We start from the raw sequence: 21946 nt of genomic DNA, 5'->3' as shown, positions 1-21946 counted from the left end.
TTGGAATGAAAGTCTGTTGTGATCAGTCCTTATGTTTCATGCTCCAAACTTCGTGATGTTAAGGTTGAAAGACGACCATCTCTGGCACGGTTATGAGTTCTCATCTGAATAATGATAAGTACTCTCATGTGGGTTATTCTTTTCTTGTCATTATCATTCATCTTATTCTTCACCCTGAGTCATTATTTTGGACGGAAATGTATCAGATACTTGTCAACAAAGTGGGACACAGACTGTGTTCCACCTGGAGCTCAAGGAGGGCCGACTCACCGCGGTCCTAAAGGCCGAGCAGCACCGTTTGTCGGATTCCGAGTGCACACAAACACTTCAGGAAGTCTGATGTCACACTTCAAAGTTAAGAATGGAAGCCTCTGCAACCCAGGAGGTCCATCACTCACACCCTCAGCAGCAGATGTAGTGTTGCCATGGAGCTGTTATTGTTCCAAACTAAGCTATTAGCTAACTCATATTATCACTATTTTGCTCCAGCTGTTTAGATTTAAAATGGGTAGCTCTATAAGTGGTTAATCAGTAGAGACTTGCACTAATATCTTTATCTCATTTGAGGTGCTGACTATAAATGTACAAAGATTGCACAAAAGTTGGGGCGGGCCATGTTTTCCACTCTGTTGCGTCACCCGTTCTCTAAACAACACTGAGTGTTTGGGAGCTGAGGAGACCAACTGCTGCTGATTTGAAAGGGAAACATCTCCCATTCTTGCTTGATGCAGGTTTTCTGCTGCTCAAAAGTTTGGGGCCTCCTGTGCTCTGTGTCGTCGTGCTATAAATACAGTCACGTGTCTTTTACTGTGGAGACGTGCTGCTGTAATATGTGCAGAATGTGTTGCTGAGATAAGCAACACAGAGTATATGAATATGTGTATATACATGTACAGTATATGTCACCTGTTTATATGGTGCAGCATTTCAGTCTGAAGTGCAAAATGATCCAGTTTCACGGAAAAAAAATTAAAAAAAATTGTACAATGACTTTGTTTTTTTAACTCAAGTTCCTTGAGAGACGCTGCTTCATACGTCAGTGTCCATATGTAATTCACACTTCCCGCCTCGCTGTGCACGTCATCACAGTCACCTTCCACATCTCGCTACTCGTTCAACGGTGCAGGGTTGAGTTTGAGACCCACCGTGCACAACATTGCACTCTTAAATGGTTGGGGTTAAAAATACACGTACATACAAGAAAACTTATGGACATGTGCCGCCTCTCGTTTTCCAAACTGTGGATTGTGATGTGAACAAACCAGTTAGACCCAAATAACCTCAGATTCTGACTGGCGGTATCAGAGGACAGTTTCCAGCTTCACCTCAGTTCGTCTTCATTCGACTTTTGGGCCCCAGTTCGCAGCTTCTTTTCAAGGTCACGTCTAAATATGCCTTTTCTTTGCACGGTAGAGTTTCGATGGCATTAGAGGATGCAGTGATGAACTGGTGCCCGTGCAGCAGAGTCACGTCTGCTTTTTAATGCAGCGCTGCCCGAGGAGCTTGAGGCTCATGGCCATTCATTACTGGCTTTCGGCTACGTCCCAGAGAAGTCTCTGAATGTTTCATACATCTGATGTACCTCGGATGAGGAATCCTTAAATTCTTTACACCTGTGCACAGAGAAACTCTGATACTCTTTTTACGTGCACTCTATGTTTACCGACTTGCTGACAGTTCACCTGTGTGGATGTGCTCCAAAACAAGTTGTTTAATTCAAAATGAGCTTTTTTCTTCATGGAATTTGTTGTATTATTGCTGTATGTATTAGTATTAGACTCAAGATTGTCAGATTGCAGTCGGATTTCATTCATATTTTACCCAACTTTTTTGGTAAAGCAGAAAAAAAACCATGAAATTAGTTTTCTTGTAGAGTTTTAAGCAGATGACCTGCTGTGTAACTGTGGCAGACTTTAATCAATAATTACACATGCTGCAGTTATTAACAGCAAACTATCAACTATCAACCAAACTATGTAATGTGACAGGTGACACCTGTAATCATAGAGCCTCTGTTCTAATGATGGTGTTTGGCCTGCAGTTGTAAAGAAGATAAAGAGTGTTTCCTGTGCCATCATGTAGAAATATCATTCAATTATGAGTCGGACAATTTCTGCTCAAACACATCTTGAAAGTTTATTAACCACAATCATCCGACTCCCACTGGGCAGAGCTCACAAACAACAGCCACTGCTTCAAAGGAGAAGAAAGAAAACAGCTCTGCAGAGCGTTTCAGCTGCTGTGTCACAATAACGGCCAAACTGAGCTCATGGTTACAGTTTTTCCAGCCTAACAGCGTTCCACTCCGATGCTCGTCTACAGTTGGTCCCGACGCTCACGCTGTGTGAACAAGAAACTCATGCATGACAAACAGATTTAAAGAAAGAAAGTAGAAATGTGCAGCGGTGTGACCGAGCAGACACAAAGGAGCTCCGTCAGTGTAGAGGCGATGCAGAGGAAAGCAAACACCCAAGAATAGAAGCAGCCCACACATTAGTGACGGACAAATAAATAATACATTACAGGTTCAGTAACAATCAAAGAGTGCTGTGGATGAAAGACAGTAAAAACAGCATCATGCCAGTTCCTTAAAGGTGAGTATAAAATTATTTATAGGTCAACATCAGCACGATGGACTGTGGTTTGGGTTTATCAATCCATGTGGTCCAAAACTTGATGAATACAGGTCAATTTACACAATGCAAGAGAAAAAAAAAATAGGATTTTAGGATTTGGTCTGGATGTCTGCAAAGAATAAAACATGCCGCAGTTGAATCTCAGAGAGCAACGCTGGCCTAACACTTACAAGATTACAATCAGTAGCTTCTTAAAGTGACATTTATCATTACCATACACTGATGGCCTGACTATTTAATGTTAAGAGCTCTAAATACAGCGGGTAGCAGGGTTCCCTAACGTGGGAGAGCACACGAGAAGATAAATCACAAATAAAAAACACCTAAAATTTAGAGGTTGTAACAAAAAAGTTTACATCGTGTACCCCAAAGTTTGGTTTTGATTGTACTGCAATACGGAGCCAAAGCAGGTACATCTAAGAAAGTCAGGATCTTATGGTTCAGAATAAAGAAGAAGAAGAAGAAACAGAAATCTTAGAAGCGTGATTAATCCAGACAAACTTAAAAAACCACTAACATTTTTTTTTGTTTTTCAACTTGAGCGATTAAAAAGAACTTTTCTCTAACTACATAAGTTAACAGTCAAATATGAATTAACACTTCAAGCAGTAGCAGAATTAAACTGTGATGTGGGAAGAGGGATGTGTGACACATCAGCTTCAGCAGCAGCAAAGGTTTGAGCCTCATTTATCAATTATCTGCAAAATGAAGCTCAAAAACACAGCCGCTCAGCTTCCTGAAGTCCTGTAATAAGCTATGGCTCATCATATCTGACTTGGTTTGTAAAGGGAGATTAATACATCTTAAACTGAAAATAGGGGGTGGAAATCATACAAATATGCAAAAAGTGATTTTTTTTTTTCTCTTAAGCCCTGCCCCTGAACCGTATGTAAAGGATTTATGCTGCTGGTGAAAGTCCTGCCACAAAGCATACGATACACTTTATTAATTACATACTGGAAATGGATTTCTTCTACAAAAATAGCTTTGACTTTGTGTGCTTTTCTTCCTCTGAGTGAACAGCTGTGGCAGTCTGCGCCACACAGCAGCATTATTTGGTAACTGATCAGGGGAAAACACAGACCGTGATGCATCCGTATGAAACGAATTGATCCTCTGTGTGTTAAGGCAGGAGGCTGATGCCATGGCAACAATCCTGTGACTTAGTGTTGTTATGGGAGTTTTTTTTTTTTTACACTCACAGTGTATTAGGTGTGATCATACAGATGGAATTTGGGAAAATAATTCTTAAAAACGGTTGCTTGCCCTGAGGAGTTTCCAGATTACTTTTTTAATCTACTTCCTGTTTCACCTCTTTAACATGTACACAAGGTGTTTTCTAAGGTGTTTTGCTGTGGCTGGGTGCTCTGAATATGCACAGCACCGCCTACAGTCTCAGAAGGGTGAGGTCAGACCGCCCATAGGTTCCATGAAAGATTGAAAGAATCGGTCCTGAGGGGTGGAACTGTATGGCTAATTTCTATGCTCAGGAACCAATGGCATGACAAACTAACACAGGCTACAAGACCAAGTTAGCCTTGGACTTCTGCCACTCAGTCTGACCAAACCACCCGATAAACCTGGAGCTGCACGCTGCTGGGATTCGGCAAAGCTCGCAGTCATTGGACGCTGCTTGCTGGTGAAGGTGTATGCACGCCATTAACATCATCAGAGACCCCCCACCCCCATTTACTGAATGAAGAAATGTGTAGTCATACCCAAGGCAAGACAATTTGGAGGTTTTTAGGGGATTAATTACTGCTGAAGTGGGGCTTTAACAGAGTGTCCTCTGTTAGTGACGGGGCATTTCTGAGAGGATGATGCAGATTTCAGTGCAACATACCACATTGCAGAGCAAGCAGCTAGCTAGCACGACTACACAGCTACCAAAAACAGCTTCGATAAAACTACCATAAAGGTACGTTAGATTATATAAGTACAAGAGGGGTTACAATCCTACTTGCAGTATCAGCACCGTCTCTAAACACGCCACTCACTGATAATCACAATAATCACTTCAACACCGAGATGCCAGACTGACTTCACCTCACCGCTCCTCAGTAACACACAGACACAAGTTGTGACATTCTGAGATGACTACCTGCTGCTTTTCGTTTTCAAAATCCCACTGGTGGCAGATTTCAGAGCCTCAGACATACTCGAAAAGCGATTTTGGAGACATTCAGCCCCAAAATGATTTGTTTGCTTGGGCACAAGTCAGCAGCAGTCCCTCAATCACACATGGCTCAACAAGTGGAGAAAAAAATAGGATTGGTTCAGTTTTTCCCTCCTTTTTGAAAGCTATCAACAATCTCGAGAGAGAACAGACGGCTCTGGGAAGGTCTCCGTGGAGCATCTTGCACACTTCCAAGTGCCACCTCCACTGTGGGAATCTGCGACTCTAAAGAGAAAAAGACCTTCCTCAAGAAGAGGTACCGGCTTTGCAAAAGGTCACATCACAGAACCAGCCAACAATATTTGTATGGAAATACCAATTCAGACTGCCAGAGTTCATATTACCTCAACTCAAACACTTCTTTCCTAAACTCTGGGTTTTTTCTGCTCTAAGGGAGGCCATCTGCTTGCCCCTGTTCTCTTATGTGCTGCGGTAGGTCTTGATAATGTCTTTGATTTGTCTCCTGCAGATGGGACAGCAGGCGTTGGACATCTTCTTAAGTTTGATGCCGCAGGTGTAGCACAGACACATGTGTCCACAGGCGTAGATGACGGTGTCCACAGCATTTTCGTAGCAGATGGAGCACTCATCAGAACATGGCCCTCGGCCAGTTGGGAACGTCGGGGACTTGGGTAGACTGACCGGTGAACTGGGGGTTGTTCCTGTGGCAGAGACAGAAAGTAAGGTGAGGTTCCCTGTAAACTGATAATCCGGTGTCTTTTTTTTCCAATTCAGTTCAGTTTTATTCATAAAGTGCCAAATCACAACAAAGCACTTCAGAGACACAGTCCAATTCAAGCCAGTTACGAATTCAAATTCATTCAGAGCCAATTCAATGAAAAGCTGCAGAGCGAAGGAAACCAACAGATTGCATCAAAACTTCTCTCTGATCCAATCTCCCGTCCTGAGCGTGCACGAGGCAAAGGCGGAGAGAAAAAAACTCCCTTTTAACAGGAAGAAACCTCCATCAGAACCAGAACCAGGAAGGGTCGGCCATCTGCCTCGAGCAGCTGGGGGCTGAGAGGACAGGAAAGAGGGGACAACAAGCACCTGCTTTTAGCTGTCACACCATCAATAAGACATTTAGGGCTCTACAGGTAGAGCGGGTATTGTTATATTCTGCATATGTCTTTCTCAAAAGATTTAGGAAGAAACAGATTATAAGTAAAAAATAATTAATAGTCCACTGGGAATTTTATATACAATGACCTGGTGAGACAGACACAGAAGTGATGCTGCTGTCACTCAGCTTGTGTAAAGATAAACAATCCCATTTGGGCTAACCCGCTGACAGATGACAGCAGCAACTGCTTCCATGTTCACAGATCAAAGCCAAGGCTTAAAATGCTTAGAGGCAGAAATACAAACAAAAGCTCTGGTCCTGTATGAGTGACACCAAGACCTGACCCAAGTACACTGGCCTGAGTCTGGCTGCTGAAACCCAGCCAGGTCCTTTCAGGGTCCAATGTGGCTAAACGTGTCGATTCTCAGCTAAAAATGGCCCCGAACCACACATCTGAAACCAGGCTGAATCTGGGAACCGTTCTGGGTCTAAGCAAAAGGGAGCAATGTTTACTGAACTCACCGTTTCATCAGTATGTTACCTTATATTTTCAGGAGAGTTCAGAACAAAAAACGCAGACTAACAAAGAGATTATAATAATCTAGTTTGAATATCAAACTGGAATATTTGTACGGGAATGTTTATGTCTATTGCACTGCATCGCCCCTATTTACGTAACACTTGTGACACAAGTTAGACTCAGATCTGACTTTCAGCAGCCACACCAAGGCAGGCTGTTGCTTCTTTTTAATCATTTATTTGTTTCTCTTTGTGTTCTTTTATGTATTTTTTATGCTCCTTCCACTCCCTGCTGCAATGCTTTTATTTTATGTAAAGCACTTTGAATTGTTTTGTACAGGAAATGTGCTACAAATAAATCTGACAAGACATTCTGAACTTTTTCCTGCATCCAGCTGCAGCTGCTGTGGGACGGTAAAGTGCCGGCTGTTTTTCCAAACTACTGTAAGATGACATCTGCTCACGACCCCATAAAAACGCCTGCTTTGTGCCATCTGGGAGAATTGATTCTCTGTCTCTGTAGCAGTGATTTAGTTTCCTGTCGGTGTGGACCTACCTCCTGCTGAGCTGCAGTACGCGGCCGAGCACAGGCCTCCGTTCAGAACCGGATCAGAGACGCCGCTTCCCAGGGCGCTGGGGGTGTGTGGGGAGGAGGAGGGGGAGCCGGGGTTCGATGTGGCCCGTGGATCCCCAAGATGAGTGGAGCCTAGTGAGAGAGGACAAAACCAGGAAGTCAGATAAATATCTTTAGTACTCAATTACTGAAAATGCACGAGAACTGCAGTGAAGTTAAAGTGGAACTGACTTCTGTTGTCTTATACATCATCAGAAAAAAAAATGGACTCAAGGAAAGTTGGTAGAAGCGCAACAACAGATGAGCACCGAGGAGGAGGCAAAGACTCCTTAACAACACCGGATCAACATTAAAGAAGCATCTCTTCTTCTTCTTCTAAAAAAAAGGGAAACTTCTTTAAATTCAGTGACTAAATCTAAGCATTAGAAATAAAGGAGCAGAACCTTTCAACAAAGTGCTCTAAAACAAGAGAAACTTAACATCTTATCTCCTACTGAGGGACTACAGTCATGAAAGCAGAGAGAGAATTCCAATTTCCATCCGAGTACATATTCATCACTGAAGAGTGGAGAGTTTTCCCTCTTTCTTTTTCAGGAAAGAGTGTTTGGAAGCAGAGTAGATGTCATCCATTCTTTCGACATCCTGTTTTTACACGATGGTCAGAGGGGACAAATGGGAATTCCAAGTACAAGTGTGGGGAGCACATGCTGGAAAGCCGGAGATGCTTGGAAAGCCAGGCTGTTAGAGGCTATCAAATTCCCAATCAGTGTCAAACATATTACTTTGAAGTTGCATTGTATTTGGCACTCCGGTATCAATAATAGTTTAAATGCTAAAGTAGAAGTAGTTGCTTAATCCAGTTTAATCTGACTGCAAAATGAACTCGGCTTGTTTTTTTCTTTCCGAGATGAAACCTCTGAAAAAACTCCCAGTTGCCAGAAAGATGATTCCAAATGTATGCTCATGCAGCTCTTTGTTTGGCCTCTGCTTGCCAAGATATCAGTTATATAAGTTTCATAGGAAATTGTGAGATTTATGTTGAACAATTACGTTTTTTTCCGTAATTGTTCTTCTGGCCCAAAGCACCCGATACGAAAAACAACAACAAAACCAGTTCAGCTTTAAAACTTACACTTTAACTGAAAACACAGCAAAAGGCAACATGTGGTTCTTCATTCACAACAATAGAACACAAGATAGTCACTTATCTTAATGTGCCTCTTTGTTTAAAACAATTTAGACTCCCAGGCAACCCAAAGACACCGAGATACTCAACAAATTAAAATGCAAATTAGCTGTCTTGGAGAGCAAGCATGTAATCATCCACAAAGAATTCCCATCAAATGCTTTGCTGCTTCCCAACATAAGTGCAGATTGCTTTAATTACCTTCCCTGAAGCTTGCTGTCAAAAGATAGCCCACTAACAACCGCAGCAGAAATCAGCTGCTGTGCGCACTTTAGATTTTTAGCCCATTCAGGGAATGCTTGGAACATCATTCCACTGTGTTAAATCTTACTGAAGAAGTTCATGGTGTGTTGGTTCTCCTGGACGGCACAGGGGGTGAAAAAAGTGGAAACCGAGTCATCTGGTGTGACGGAGTCAGAACTAACTGGCAACATTATGATGACAGCTCTGCGCTTTTGCAACGATGTGCCAGGATGTATCTGCCGGCAGCCATCTGCACCTGCAGCCTGATCAATCCCGCTGATGGCCAGACAGAGCCATCACGCCGAGCTGTTTCCCTTTTAGTGAAATTAATGACGCTGTCCCAGAGAGGCCGGGCCATAAATTTTAGCAGTATTTTTGTCTCTGCCGGATGGCCATTGTGGCTCTGCTGCTCATGATTCTATATCAGGATTCGATTCATGTGGCGCTGTGGAGCAGTTAAGACAAGCAATCTCCTTTGTTTGCATGCCAGGGGTTGCCCCAGTGCTCTCAAACTCTTTGGTGCCAGCAAGAATGTATATGAGGCTTTGTTGGGCTGTAAGTGCAAAGTGTAACATGATGTCACTGATCATATGCAGCAGAGCGAGTGTAAACAGTTTTAGCAGAGGGGGCCCCCCTTTGAGGCTCCTTTTCAGGCAGCGTGTATTACGAGGTCAAACATTTATTGTTCAAGTCAAGGTTCAAAAGTACAGAAAATACACTTGGCTTAAAGCAGAGAAACTACTATTAAATACTAGCAAAGTTATGATTAATTAAAAAAAGCTTTTCAAAAATATTCAGGTTCTAAAATTCTAAATCTTTACGATCATATTTAATGTTGAATTGGATAAACTTGAGAAGAAGGTGGCCTGCTGCAGCTCTCCCTTCAAAGGGCAGACTGCTTGTGCTGAGCAATCTGATAAAACAAGGTTTTTTACAACTTTAACTCCTCCCACCTCTCAGGTGCAGCCAGTTAGGTCATTTCCAAGGAAAGCAGGACAAGAAAAATAACCAAGATGGTGGGCCATCACGAGCATTTCTAGTCAGAAAAACTCTTTATTCATTTAAGTTTTGTTACTTTTTGTCCTATGTAATGTAAACTAAAGTGGAATCAATCAATAATAAATAATTATGAATACAGGCTTCAGTATACTACAATTAAACCAACATTTAAAAGAAAGGAATTTACACATGTTTCGATGTTTTAAAAAGCCTTTAACAATGGGAATGAATGTGATAATAGTGAATAATCTAAGTGGGATAATTTAGACTTTAGGACGAACGTGCTCAAGGTGTTTATGTTTTTTTTTTTTTAAATAAAAAAGAGAGGAGAACGGTCAAAACATGGCGAATTGCACAGTAAGGTAACCGCTTGTTTTAAGGAATAAAAGATGGCACACACAGATGCTATCCAATATTTGTAGGAAGCTATCTGAGGGCTTTGCTGTAAAAGGAGCACCCTGGGAACATGTAAAATGCGTGAACTCTCTGTGCAGAATTAAACCTTCTGAGTGCCACCTCACAAGAGGGCTGCTGCACTCGTCATGTTTCACCTTTCATCGTATTACTGGATCCTGATCACCCTGTGGCTCCTCAGCATGAGTGGTTCCCCTGCAGGACTGAATCCTCTCGCTTTGCACCACCCTCCCTCTGTAAATTTCTCCCTGTTAATCCCCCAGCAGGCGGGCACCTCCCTCACAGGGCAGCTGAAGCAGGATCTGTGGTGCCCAGCCCTGATCCTGCCTGCTTACCACTCGATTAAACTGACCAGTGTGAACAGCTGTGAGGGGTGGACTGCCTCTGAGTGGCCACACCTCTGCTGCAGCCTCCATCCATCCATCTAATCATCCACCCATCCGTCCGCCTCTAGGACATATGAATACATCTATGCAGAGATCCTTTTCCTCTAAAGCATGGTAGGTATGCAGGGTATGTAACGAGTGAGGTAGGTGGGGCTGGGGATGAGCACTGCAGAGGAGGTCAACTGCTGGGAGCTTAAGTTTCAGGATCGCACTGACAAACACAGATTTCCCCTCACGTTTCACAACCTGAAGGGGGGGAATGGATTACAAGGGAAATCTCCTGTTTAAAGACTGAAAAAGCAATTGAAAGAAAGGAAAGAGAGGAGGGAAAGCACCTCTGCAAATGGTTTACATAAATGTCTCCTTGGTGAAATATTACCACTTCAAAATGGCCGGTGGCCTATAATTGCAGAGAAGCTCTTATTCACGGTGCTATCAGGCCAAAAGCACACCATTATGTTTTTTTAGAGAGCGTGTTTTAAAAAAAAAAAAAGAAATGTGAGGAAAGCACTCAGTAGATAGTAGTTTAAGGTCAGGGCTTATCCCGCTGCATGAAATGTTAATGGTCTCTTTTTTTCTGCTGGAGATTTTATCTTTAGAGACAAAGGAGCTGTTTTTTTTAGGCAGGATGGAGTCATACATTCCTGAGTTGTTTATCTCTACGTCGGGTGAAGTGTAGAGAGTGTAAAAGCCAATTTCCACTTTCACAGACGTTTTTGCATCTGTGGCGCTCTCCTCCTCCACAGATGGCCATTTTTTCAACACAGACAGACTTACAACGCATTGGCTCCAGAGAGCTGAATGCTGATTAGCTGAATGCTAGTTCAAGCCAGCTCAAGCTAGGAATGGCCAACAGCAACTAAGAGGACGAAGCACCAAAACCATAAATAGCAAAGAAGGCACAGGTGAAAAACAAAGGAAAAAGCTGCACCGGACAATCTTCTTCATCTTCACACTTGGATTCACTCCATCACAAACCAGATCTTTGTCCGACTCTGACTTCTGTCTTTTCTACAGTACAGCAAAGCTAATGGACCAACAACAGTGCCAACACAACCACACACAGCCCACATCTCATTTTGCTTCATTTATTCACGAAACGGCATCAAAATGCCATAACACAAAGATTTGTGATTCACCAAGACCAACGAGTCTGTCAGTAGAGATATATTGATGCTAGCTTAGAAATGCTAAGCTAGGTTGCTAAGCTAGCTTAGAAATGCTAAGCTAGGTTGGAAATGGTAAAAATTGAAATTTTAAATTGTGAATGTTTAAAAGACACTTCTGGAATTTAGGAACAACAAAGGGTTTTTTCCTGCTGTGGTGGGAATAAAAAGTGCTGCACAACCAAAACATCAGTTACAAACATCAGCAACCGAGGTGTAAAGAGTAGCCTGCTGTTCTCACTTTGAAGGCCAGATGTTAAAATCTGGCAACAATGGCAACAAATACGGTGGCCCTGCCTGGGAAGTAACGCATGAAGTGCTACCCAGGGATGTCCATCCATCAGCCATAACATTATGACCACTGAAAACTTTGATTTTCTTGTTACAGTGGCACCTAGCAATGGTTGCAATGTGTGCATGTGAGCATTCTGTTTGTTGAAGTTGGTGTCTTGAAAGCAAAGAAAAATGTTAAACTGTAAAGATACACGATGATCTGTTAACAGGACCACAGAGCAATGGAGGAAGGTGGCCTTGTCTGATGGCTCATGTTTTCTTTTACATCACACAGATAGCTCGTTCTGTGTGTGACGCTTTGGACAATGTTCTGCTCCTGCCTATCATGTGAATTACTTAGACACGTACCACTTACATAAACACTGCTGCTGACCAAATAAACCTGCTTCAAAGAGACGGTATTCCCTGTTGGCAGTGGCCTCTTTCAGCAGGATAATGCACCCCTGCAACAATGGCTCAAGAATGGTTTGTGGAACACAACAATGCTGCAAATTTGATTTCCAAATTCCCCAGATCTCAATCCAATTGAGCATCTCTGGGATGTGCTGGACAAACAAATCCTATCCACGGAGGACTTAACTTAAATGCTCTGCTACTGACAGTTTCGTGCCAGATATCGCAGCAGACACTAGATGACCCATTCCTGATGGGTCAGTGCTGGCTGGGGGAAAATAGGAACCTATTCAACATTAGCTCGGTGGTCATAATGTTTCTGGCTTGAACTGGACTGCCTTGTGATGACACTGAAGTGTTGCCAACTCAACTGTTTTCCTATCAAGAAAATACGATGAAGTCAGATATAAACTGTATGTGGTCACTGTATCACTAAAATATACAATATAACATCACAAGAGGCGAGTTTCTTGCCCTTTATCGTACATATACAGTATGTGCATGTGCTTGGCATAAATGTGTGATCATTCTTGGGGATGGAAATAAATGGGGAGCACAAAATGGTCACGAAAAAAAATCTATTAAGAAGAGAAGAGCAGATGAGACAGAAGAGGAGACGAGGAGCGTGGCAGCTGCAGTGCACGAGGATGTGGGTGGTGAGCATGGGCGCGTTGACATTTTAATGGAATCTATAATACATGTGAAGTGGGTCACTAGATGGGTGTCCTATTTCCATGCCAAGAGGCACAAGGTCCCCTCAACATCTCTCTCTGAAAGTTCAGCTGGCAGCTGCTCTGCTATCTGCTCCTTTTGGGCAAATCTAACCAATAAAGAGACTTTGGAAAGAAGATGATGTGATTGTTAATCTTTCAAACCTGCAAGTGACGCACCTCTGCAAACAGATTCATATTCATACTCATGTCAGACTAAACCACCTACACACAGAATGTGTTTTGGCTTCACAGAGGTCACCTGGTTATTCAGTCTGTCTGTCAGTAAAACACTTTGATTTCATGTCAGCTAACATATCTGTCAAAGACTGAACAGCTGCGAAATTTGTACACACACACACACACACACACACACACACACACACACACACACACACACACACACACACACACACACACACACACACACGCAATAGGATTACGGGATTGATTGTAGTACAAATCTGTAGTAACACAGTTTTTGATGCATTCTATCTACTTTGGAAGTCAGATCCCAGTCCTGAAAATAACCGCAAGTTGACAGCATTTGTATTTAAAAGTTAGATAACCAGTGGGTTTGTCCACTGATAAGGGTTAGTTGGACAGTAAGACATTATCTGTGTGATTGATTCCGAGATAATAAAAAAAGGCAATAAGGCAGCCATGCTGGATTTTACATGGTGTTGAAATTCTTCAAACTGTCATGATCTATGTTGCTGTCAGGTTCGTGGGTGGAGGCGAGGAAGGTGGACCCGGGTGCAGACACGGAACAGGAGCCAGGAGGAAAAAATGAAGGGAAACTTAACTAATTTATTAAGAAACAGGAACAAAAAGCACAGCAAAGCTGGAACACTGTAAACCTAAACTAAAACTTATAAAATGACAGAACCAGACTGGAATACCTGCAGCAGCATAGACTGACAAGGAAACCCATGGATTGCTATGATGAGGATCTGACCAGGAGTGAAGGAAACCGGGAGATTAAACGCTGTGGGGAGAGTGATCAGTGACAAGGTGCAGCTGAGGAAAAGTGGGCGCAGGTGAAGTGAGTGGAGCTGGTGACCAGACTGGAGGGTTAGAGGAGGAAGGAGGAAGGTTAGACTGAACTTAGACAGAAACATAATGAACATAGATCGTGACTCAAAATTTTTAGGGGGCGTTTTCCAGCAGGAACGAGGAAGCTTCAAATGGCGTGACTGTGTAAATGAGAACATGCTGAGAGGCGGCAAAATACAAACCCCGACGAGTAGTGAAAATATAAACCATCCAGCAGCTTCCATCCTCAGCTTTTATGCACTGAAATTCCCAGAAACTCAATTTTTTTACGATTATGGGGTATTTTTTTTTATCTAATAGACCATATCACCATTGTCCACAGAAGCAAAGAGAAAGTGTTATCAGTCACCTTGAGACTCTCTCTCTAAAACCTAATAATCAAGTTAGAAATCTCGGGGTAATATTGGACTCAGACCTGAACTTTAACAGCCACATTAAATCTGTAACATCAGCAGCTTTTTACCATCTAAAAAACATTGCCAGAATCAAAGGAATAGTGTCTAAACTCGAGATGCGCGGTTGGCGGTTGAATCCGCGGAGCCCGCGGATTAACCGCGGATCGGGCGGATGACACGCCGAAAAATCGTATTTTAATTAAATTCGGGCGGGTTGCGGTTGAAGCACTAAAAAAAAAACAAAAAAAAACCCACATAATTTTCCAAAGGTAATGAACGAAAACATACATTACAAACAGTATAAAACAAAACCACGTTTTAAATTTCCTGCGTAGGTCTTCTCGTTGCCAAGGTCTTCTCGTTTGTTTGTGTCCGTTACTAAGGCCAACTAGCAGAGTGTTGCTTTGAACGACTGCGCGGGAACACCTCCGTTTGACAAAGATCAAAGATGGCAGCGGCAGCAAAGTTAGTGCGAGAGAGGCTTAAAACGGGTGATCTTAAAACGAAACCTAAAGAAGGTGCTAAAAGTGCCGTTTGGGAAAAATTCCACGAGGTGGTCAATTCGGATGACACCAGTGCCGGGTAGGTGATTTGCAAAACTTGTGAATGCGTATATGTGTTCGGAAGCCATAAGACCGGTACTTCCAACATGCTTCACCATGTATGTGCTAAGCCCCAAGCTCCAGCTAGCACCTTGACAAGTTTCCTCCGCCGCGACCCCAAGAGAGTGCCACAGGATGCGAGAGGAAAGATAACCGATGCGTGTGTGGACCTGTGCTGCCGTGACATGCGCCCATTTGACACGGTGTCCGGTGAAGGCTTTCGTCAACTGGCACAAACCCTGATCGACGTCGGTGCTAAGTACGGTGCTGTGGATGCTGCTGCCATCCTGCCACATCGACATTTTGGATGTGGATAATGTCTGAAGACGGAACGGAAGAAAATATTAGCATACACAGTTCCGGTTCTGATATAGATTCTACAGTTAGCACATAGGACCCTAGTTCTATGTTGCTTGCTAGCAGTGTTGGGTGCGTTAAACCGTGTGGATTAAAGTGGAATAATTGCAAGAATCCTGTGATCAAGACAGCGTTTTAAGGTAGGCCATCTGGTTATTCATTTTGCCCGCCGCGGCATGTTGATTTGGGCTTAGACTATGTGCTTTGAAGTTGTTTTACATTCTCTGAAGTAGGTTGGGAACATTTGCGCTAAAGGATGGATTTATCGTGCTATGTAGACGGACTTTGTTGTCTAGATTCTTTTAAAAAATTCGTACACTCAAAACGGTGTGCCCGTGCTCATCATGTTTTACTTTTTTCTTGATGGAGTGTGAAATATAGCTGCAAATAGTATTTCAATGCAGACATGTCAAAACGACAGTGGAATGCACATTTTCAAGGTGATGGAAGGGTCGTGTGATGCTTGGAAATAGATCGGTTAATCCAAAATATAGAACTATATAGTTATATTCTGTATTAAAGGAGAACTCCGGGGCATTTGAAGCGCATTTCCATTGCTAGAGGTTGTCAAATACTGATAGTAGGACACAGACAGGTGCAAATCTGCGCTCCCTGTGTGGAGATCGCGCTGTTCGCTCAGCCTGTCATGCGAGGTTAATACGTGGTGGCTAAGGGGCAAGTGCTAACCCTTCCACGTAAAACAACAACTTGCACAATGCAGAAACGTCACACCACTTTATAAACCATCCGACAATAAAGTCACAAGCCTTACCATCAAAACCATATGCATGGTTCTCACATTACTGGCATGGGGACGTTACAAAACAACTTTATAAACAGCATGTAACTCACCGGTTAGTTGTACGCTCGCGCATGTGAAAGCCCAAAAGAGTCGATGGACGATAATCCCATATAACAATATTCCTGGGCATGTATTGTTGTAATGTTTTAAATACTTGAACGCAGTTTTTGTAGAGAAGATAATTGCTTTGTATTTGGGAGTATCGTCCATCGACTCTTTTGGGCTGTCACATGCGCGCGCCTACCGACAAGAGGTAAGTGACATGCTGTTTATAAAGTTGTTTTGTAACGTCCCCATGCCAGTAATGTGAGAACGATGCATATGGTTTTGATGGTAAGGCTTGTGACTTTATTGTCGGATGGTTTATAAAGTGGTGTGACGTTTCTGCAATGTGCAAGTTGTTGTTTTACATGGAAGGGTTAGCACTTGCCCCTAGCCACCACGTATTAGCCTCGCATGACAGGCTGAGCGAACAGCGCGATCTCCACACAGGGAGCGCAGATTTGCACCTGTCTGTGTCCTACTATCAGTATTTGACAACCTCTAGCAATGGAAATGCGCTTCAAATGCCCCGGAGTTCCCCTTTAATGTTTCACATACAAGTGGGGAGACGTAGGGTATGCTAACCTGTAACTAGTGATAGTGTGAATGCCTTGGAAGGAATTCAATCGCTTGTGACGGCTGTGTGTCTTAAAGGTGTACAATTTAGCACGGGAGTGATTTTGGCAAAAGTAGGCGAACTTATTGGTAAGATATAATGAACTACGCTGTTTGAAAAAGCCGATACAAATAGCCAAGGCACCTTCAATAGACCTACACCTATCGGCGGATGGCGGGCGGGTTCGGTTTTGAAAATCGGTGAAAAAATGTTTGTGCAAATGGATAGCGGGCGGATATATATTTTTTGCAGCGGTTGCGGATGGGAAAATACGTCATCCGTGCATCTCTAGTCTAAACCAGACTTAGAAAGACTAATCCATGCGTTTGTCTCCAGCAGGTTAGACTACTGTAACGGCCTGCTCACTGGGCTCTAAACGGGCTGTAAGACAGCTGCAGTACATCCAGAACGCTGCTGCTCGAGTCCTGACTAGAACCAGGAAATACGACCATATTAGTCCCGTGCTCAGGTCTCTGCACTGGCTTCCTGTTGCTCAGAGAATAGACTTTAAAACAGCTCTGCTTGTGTACAAGTCTCTTCATGGTCAAGCTCCAAAGTACATCTCTGACATGTTAGAGCCACATGAACCAACTCGGGCTCTGAGAACCTCAGGGAGGGGTCTCCTGCTGGTGCCCAGAGTCAGGACTAAACAAGGTGAGGCTGCGTTTCAGTTTTATGCTCCTAAAATCTGTAACAGTCTTCCAGAAGATGTGAGACAGGCCTCAACTCTGACAATGTTTAAATCCAGGCTGAAAACAGTTCTATTTAGCGTCCATATGACACCTGAAAGTATTTTATCTGCACTCTTCACTTTTTTTAATTTTTTTTTTATTATTATTATTATTTTATTTTATTTTTTTAATGATTTTATTGCCTTCTTGTGATTTTATGTAGCTGTGAAGCACTTTGAATTGCCCTGTGTATGAATTGTGCTCTATAAATAAAATTGCCTTGCCTTGCCATTGTGTGAACAAATGTTTTGGTTCTGAAGTTTTTGCTAAATGTTCTTCTCCTGTATTTTGAATACATTGTTGCCACTCACTCTCCCTGTATAATTATTTAAGCGTTTTTTTTAATTTCAGTGATCCCGTCAAGACTTTGATTCTATTTCTTTCAAACGGGAGAAGCACCCATTTAAAAGAACATCTGGAGCAGTGTAGTCAATGCCTAAGCCTCTGCAGGACTGCTTTTATACCCATTCCTGGCAGCCTCACATGTCACCAGGTTTTCTATTAATCTCTCTTTCTTTTACATTTTTTTGAGTACGTTATTACATCAGATTCTGTATTAGTTTATATTTTCAAAATACAATGAAGTTGGTCAGTGAAGATCAGCTGTTACTGACAAAATAGATTAAATCTATCAGTACATCCACATTGTATTGTGGTCTAAAACTGTAATAAAGCTTCAATAAAGCTGTAATAAAACTAATAAAGCTGTAATAAAACTGTAATAAAGCTTCAATAAAGCTGTAATAAAACTAATAAAGCTGTAATAAAACTGTAATAAAGCTGAAATAAAACCGTAATAAAACTGTAATAAAGCTGAAATAAAGCTGCAATAAAACTACTAAAACTGTAATAAAGCTGTAATAAAGCTATAATAAAACTAATAAAGCTGTAATAAAGCTGAAATAAAACCGTAATAAAACTAATAAAGGTGCAATAAAGCTGTAATAAAACTGTAATAAAGCTGAAATAAAACCGTAATAAAACTAATAAAGCTGAAATAAAACCGTAATAAAACTAATAAAGCTGTAATAAAACTGTAATAAAGCTGAAATAAAACTGTAATAAAGCTGAAATAAAGCTGTAATAAAACGAATAAAGCTGTAATAAAACTGTAATAAAGCTGAAATAAAGCTGTAATAAAACTGTAATAAAAGCTCCACACTGTCATTACCTCGTCCAAGCACTCTTGGCTAATCTGTATTATTACTCTTATTAGAGAGGTCCATTATGTCATGCTTTGTCTAAAGTGATGACTCTGGAGCCCACTGGGACACGTCCCTCATTCCAACTTAAGCCACACGTCCCATTCAATTTAACTGAAGGATAATCTGCTTAATCCAACAGCAGATAAGGAATTACAATTGGGAGGAAAGAAACACTTCCTGATTTGAAGCAGTTGGAAGATGAAATGTGAGCTGATAAGGCGATGCGCCTTGGACCTGCTTCATTGTTCTGCGCTTCCTGTTTTGAGGCGCTGCCAAGGCTTTCTGTTTTCAGTAAATGACTATGAAGCACACACAGAGAAACCAGGTGGTCTGTTGTTCACAAGCCAAGTCTGATTTAGCAGTAAAGCAGAGACGTCTAAATTTGATTGCCTTGAAAAACATGGGCACAGCCCACGATCATCTGTAAGTAAAGGTTAGATTAAAGTCGATGAAGGTTGACTGTTCGGCGTTTCGTCATTTGCCGAATTGATCTCTGCCAACACATCAGAGCTTTATTGAAGCTCGCTGTGATTTCTATCGATATAGCTGGCGTGGTTGCTTTGTTGATAACGTACAAGTAGGTCACATTACCAGGGGACAACATCAGCCCAGAGTGAACTCCGGGAGTTTAACACAGAAATACTGTACTTTGAGGTGTATATGAACGGGTTTGATGAAAGACTCTGGCTGCATATGCAGTCTTCTGTCTCGTTAAAGCAAAGGTTGTTGCCCTCGAACCTTTTTCCAGCTCTGCTTCCTTTTCCGCCGGTGTCAGTGAAGAAAAGCAGGACGTATTTATAGATTTCTCCTTCTCCACAGACAAACACTTGTGACACCTCTGAAAGGCTGGTGCTGTTCAGGGTGTTATACCTCTTAATAGAAGACAGCTTTCATTGTTCCACGTGTCAGCCTACAACGTACAGCTGACAGGGATGATGGCCTGCCGGAGATGTGCACGGCAAACATAAATAATATCAACCAGTTGTTGGAGAGGATTATTTTAAGAGTGGTTTGCACATTTGTCCCGCTTTCTTTCTTTGGCCAAGGTTTGGAAAATGTCAGTCACACTACAGAGCTGTCCTTTCCTTGTCACTCCACCCCTCCCACGCCTGCCTGCTCGTCGCGGGCTGTCACACACCTTTCCCAAAGCCAGTCATTATCGGCATTTAGAAACCAGTAAACCCACCTCAGGTGTTCAGGCACAACTCTGACAAGCAAAGCGTCCTCCCTGCTGAGACATCATCTTGTCCTTCCAACATGCAGGTCACCCCCCCCCGCCCTCCTAACAGCCAACTTCCTGTTTTTATTTTCATGTGTCGTGACAGAGCATCAACTTTTCACTGTGAATGCACAAAGATCCTTCCTGCCTCAGGACATCTGCTGTAAATATTGAGACAAACAAAGTAATAAAGTGCTCCCACTAACTCTTGACCCTTGAGTGCATAGGTGGTCACGACCGTGTCGGGACTTTTCAAGGGGTGAGACGAGGTTGACCTGGACTGTCGTGCAGTGAGAGCATGCAGCACTTAACACGAATAGATTTCAACCCCGGGGAGTGAATGAATTAAGCACAGAGCTCTCAGTTCTGTAGTGTACAGCCAAATGAGGATCAATACACTGATCTGTGGGTTCCTGACCCGGGACACATCACACAGCTAAAGGGATGGCTGTTTCCACCACCAGCTACTCTATCAAGTGAGATTATTCACAAGATTAAGAGCGCTTTTAAAGAACAAAGTGTGCTCATTATTCCACTGAGGAGGCGGATGAATAATGAAACTGATGAAAAGTTACAGTTAAATACAAAAGAAAAGTAGATCTGTTCGTTAAATCCATGATATACTTTTAGATTTAAAACTAAAAAGATGGTTTATTCTTCAGTTATTCAGTTATAAGCAGACATGAGGACATTTTAAGGGTCAGAGCTGTTATAATTTCTTCCTTTAAGACACATTTAAATCACTAAAACTAATCTACATATATCATCCTTTATGATCTGTTTATACTGCGGACATACACTACCGGTCAAAAGTTTTAGAACACCCCAATTTTCCCAGTTATTTATTGCAATGCAAGTCTAACAAATTCAATGAATAGCTTGAAATTGTACAAAGGTAAGTGGTGAACTGCCAGAGGTTAAAACAAAAGGTTAGGTTACCCAAATCTGAGAAATAATGTAAGTTTCAGAATTAATTATTTTCAGGGAACACGAAATGGGTTAAGAATTTTGACATCAACTGTCAAACATGGAGGAGGAAGTCTGATGGTCTGGGGCTGTTTTGCTGGATCCAGGGTTGGTGACTTGTACAGAGTGAGAGGCACCCTGAACCAAAATGGCTACCACAGCATTCTGCGGCACCATGCAATACCCTCTGGTATGGGTCCTAGTGGGTCAGGGGTTCATCCTAAAGCAAGATAATGACCCAAAACACAAGTCCAAGCTATGCCAGAACTACCTCAGGAAAAAAGAACAAGATGCTAAACTTGAAAACATGGGGTGGCCTGAGTCTCCAGACTTAAACCCCATCGTGTCGATTTGGGATGAACTGGGCAGAAGAGTGAAAGCAAAGTAACCTACAAGTGCCACATATTTATGGGAACTTCTGCAACAGAGTTGGGAAGAATCTTCTGAAGAATGTTTGATTTCTATTGTAGAAAGAATGCCACGAGTGTGTTCAGCTGTTATATCAGCCAAAGGTGGCAAAATACATTTTGGTCCATAAATTGATTCCATGATTTCTTTTCTTTTTTTAAGCTCCAATTACTTATTTGTACTATGCTTTCATTTAATTTCAGAGTGCAATGAGACATTAAAGTAATAATTTTCAATAAAAAACTAGAGAAATTGAGGTGTTCTAAAACTTTTGACCGGTAGTGTATGTGCACGATACTGTGTGATAAGTAAGTCTATGCTGCTCTAAGATGTTACAAAGACATTTAAGTGCACACTGACAGCGTTTTTTTGTGTAAAACATGGTGGAGAGTTAGAGAATGTGCAAAGGAATTTATTTTTTTCCTGAAGAACCTCATGATCATCCCTCCTGGAATAATTAATAATCAGCCCGTTTGTGAAGTAGAACAAACGTCTGCAAAATTAATCTGTTTCTTATCAGGTAAATCCAACTTCAGATGAACAACAACACACTGTGTCATTGTTTACTGAACTAAAAGTGAGACAAAATGCAGAATCAGTGTGTGAAAAACTAAGTGAACCCCTGATACAGCAGCTTGTAGCAGCAGCTTCAGCAGCAGTGAGCTGAAGTAATGGTTTCCTGTGGGATGTTATCAGCCTCTCTCATGGTTGAGGAGGAATCTTGGCCCACTCTTCTTTCCAGCGCTGCTTCAGCTCATTGAGGTTTGCAGCATTGGTTTCTGCACAGC

General features: G+C 42.2%; 1 protein-coding gene across 2 annotated transcripts in view; it reads right to left on the bottom strand.

Moving 5' to 3' along the window:
* Positions 1-2120: 2120 nt before the first annotated feature.
* Positions 2121-21946, bottom strand: part of neurl1aa (neuralized E3 ubiquitin protein ligase 1Aa) — an 85421-nt gene continuing 65595 nt past the window's right edge. For both annotated transcript variants that reach the window (XM_075463345.1, XM_075463346.1), the window contains exons 5-6: positions 6951-7100; positions 2121-5474 (exon numbers count right to left, since the gene is read on the bottom strand). In XM_075463345.1, the coding sequence (XP_075319460.1) occupies positions 5233-5474; positions 6951-7100 (392 nt within the window). In that variant the 3' untranslated portion in view covers positions 2121-5232. The remainder of the gene's footprint in view (positions 5475-6950; positions 7101-21946) is intronic.

Source organism: Odontesthes bonariensis, chromosome 4 (genome assembly GCF_027942865.1).
Source record: "Odontesthes bonariensis isolate fOdoBon6 chromosome 4, fOdoBon6.hap1, whole genome shotgun sequence".
NCBI classification, from domain to species: Eukaryota; Metazoa; Chordata; class Actinopteri; order Atheriniformes; family Atherinopsidae; genus Odontesthes; species Odontesthes bonariensis.
Note: the sequence above shows the minus strand (reverse complement) of the source record. Positions and strands in the feature narration are given on the sequence as shown.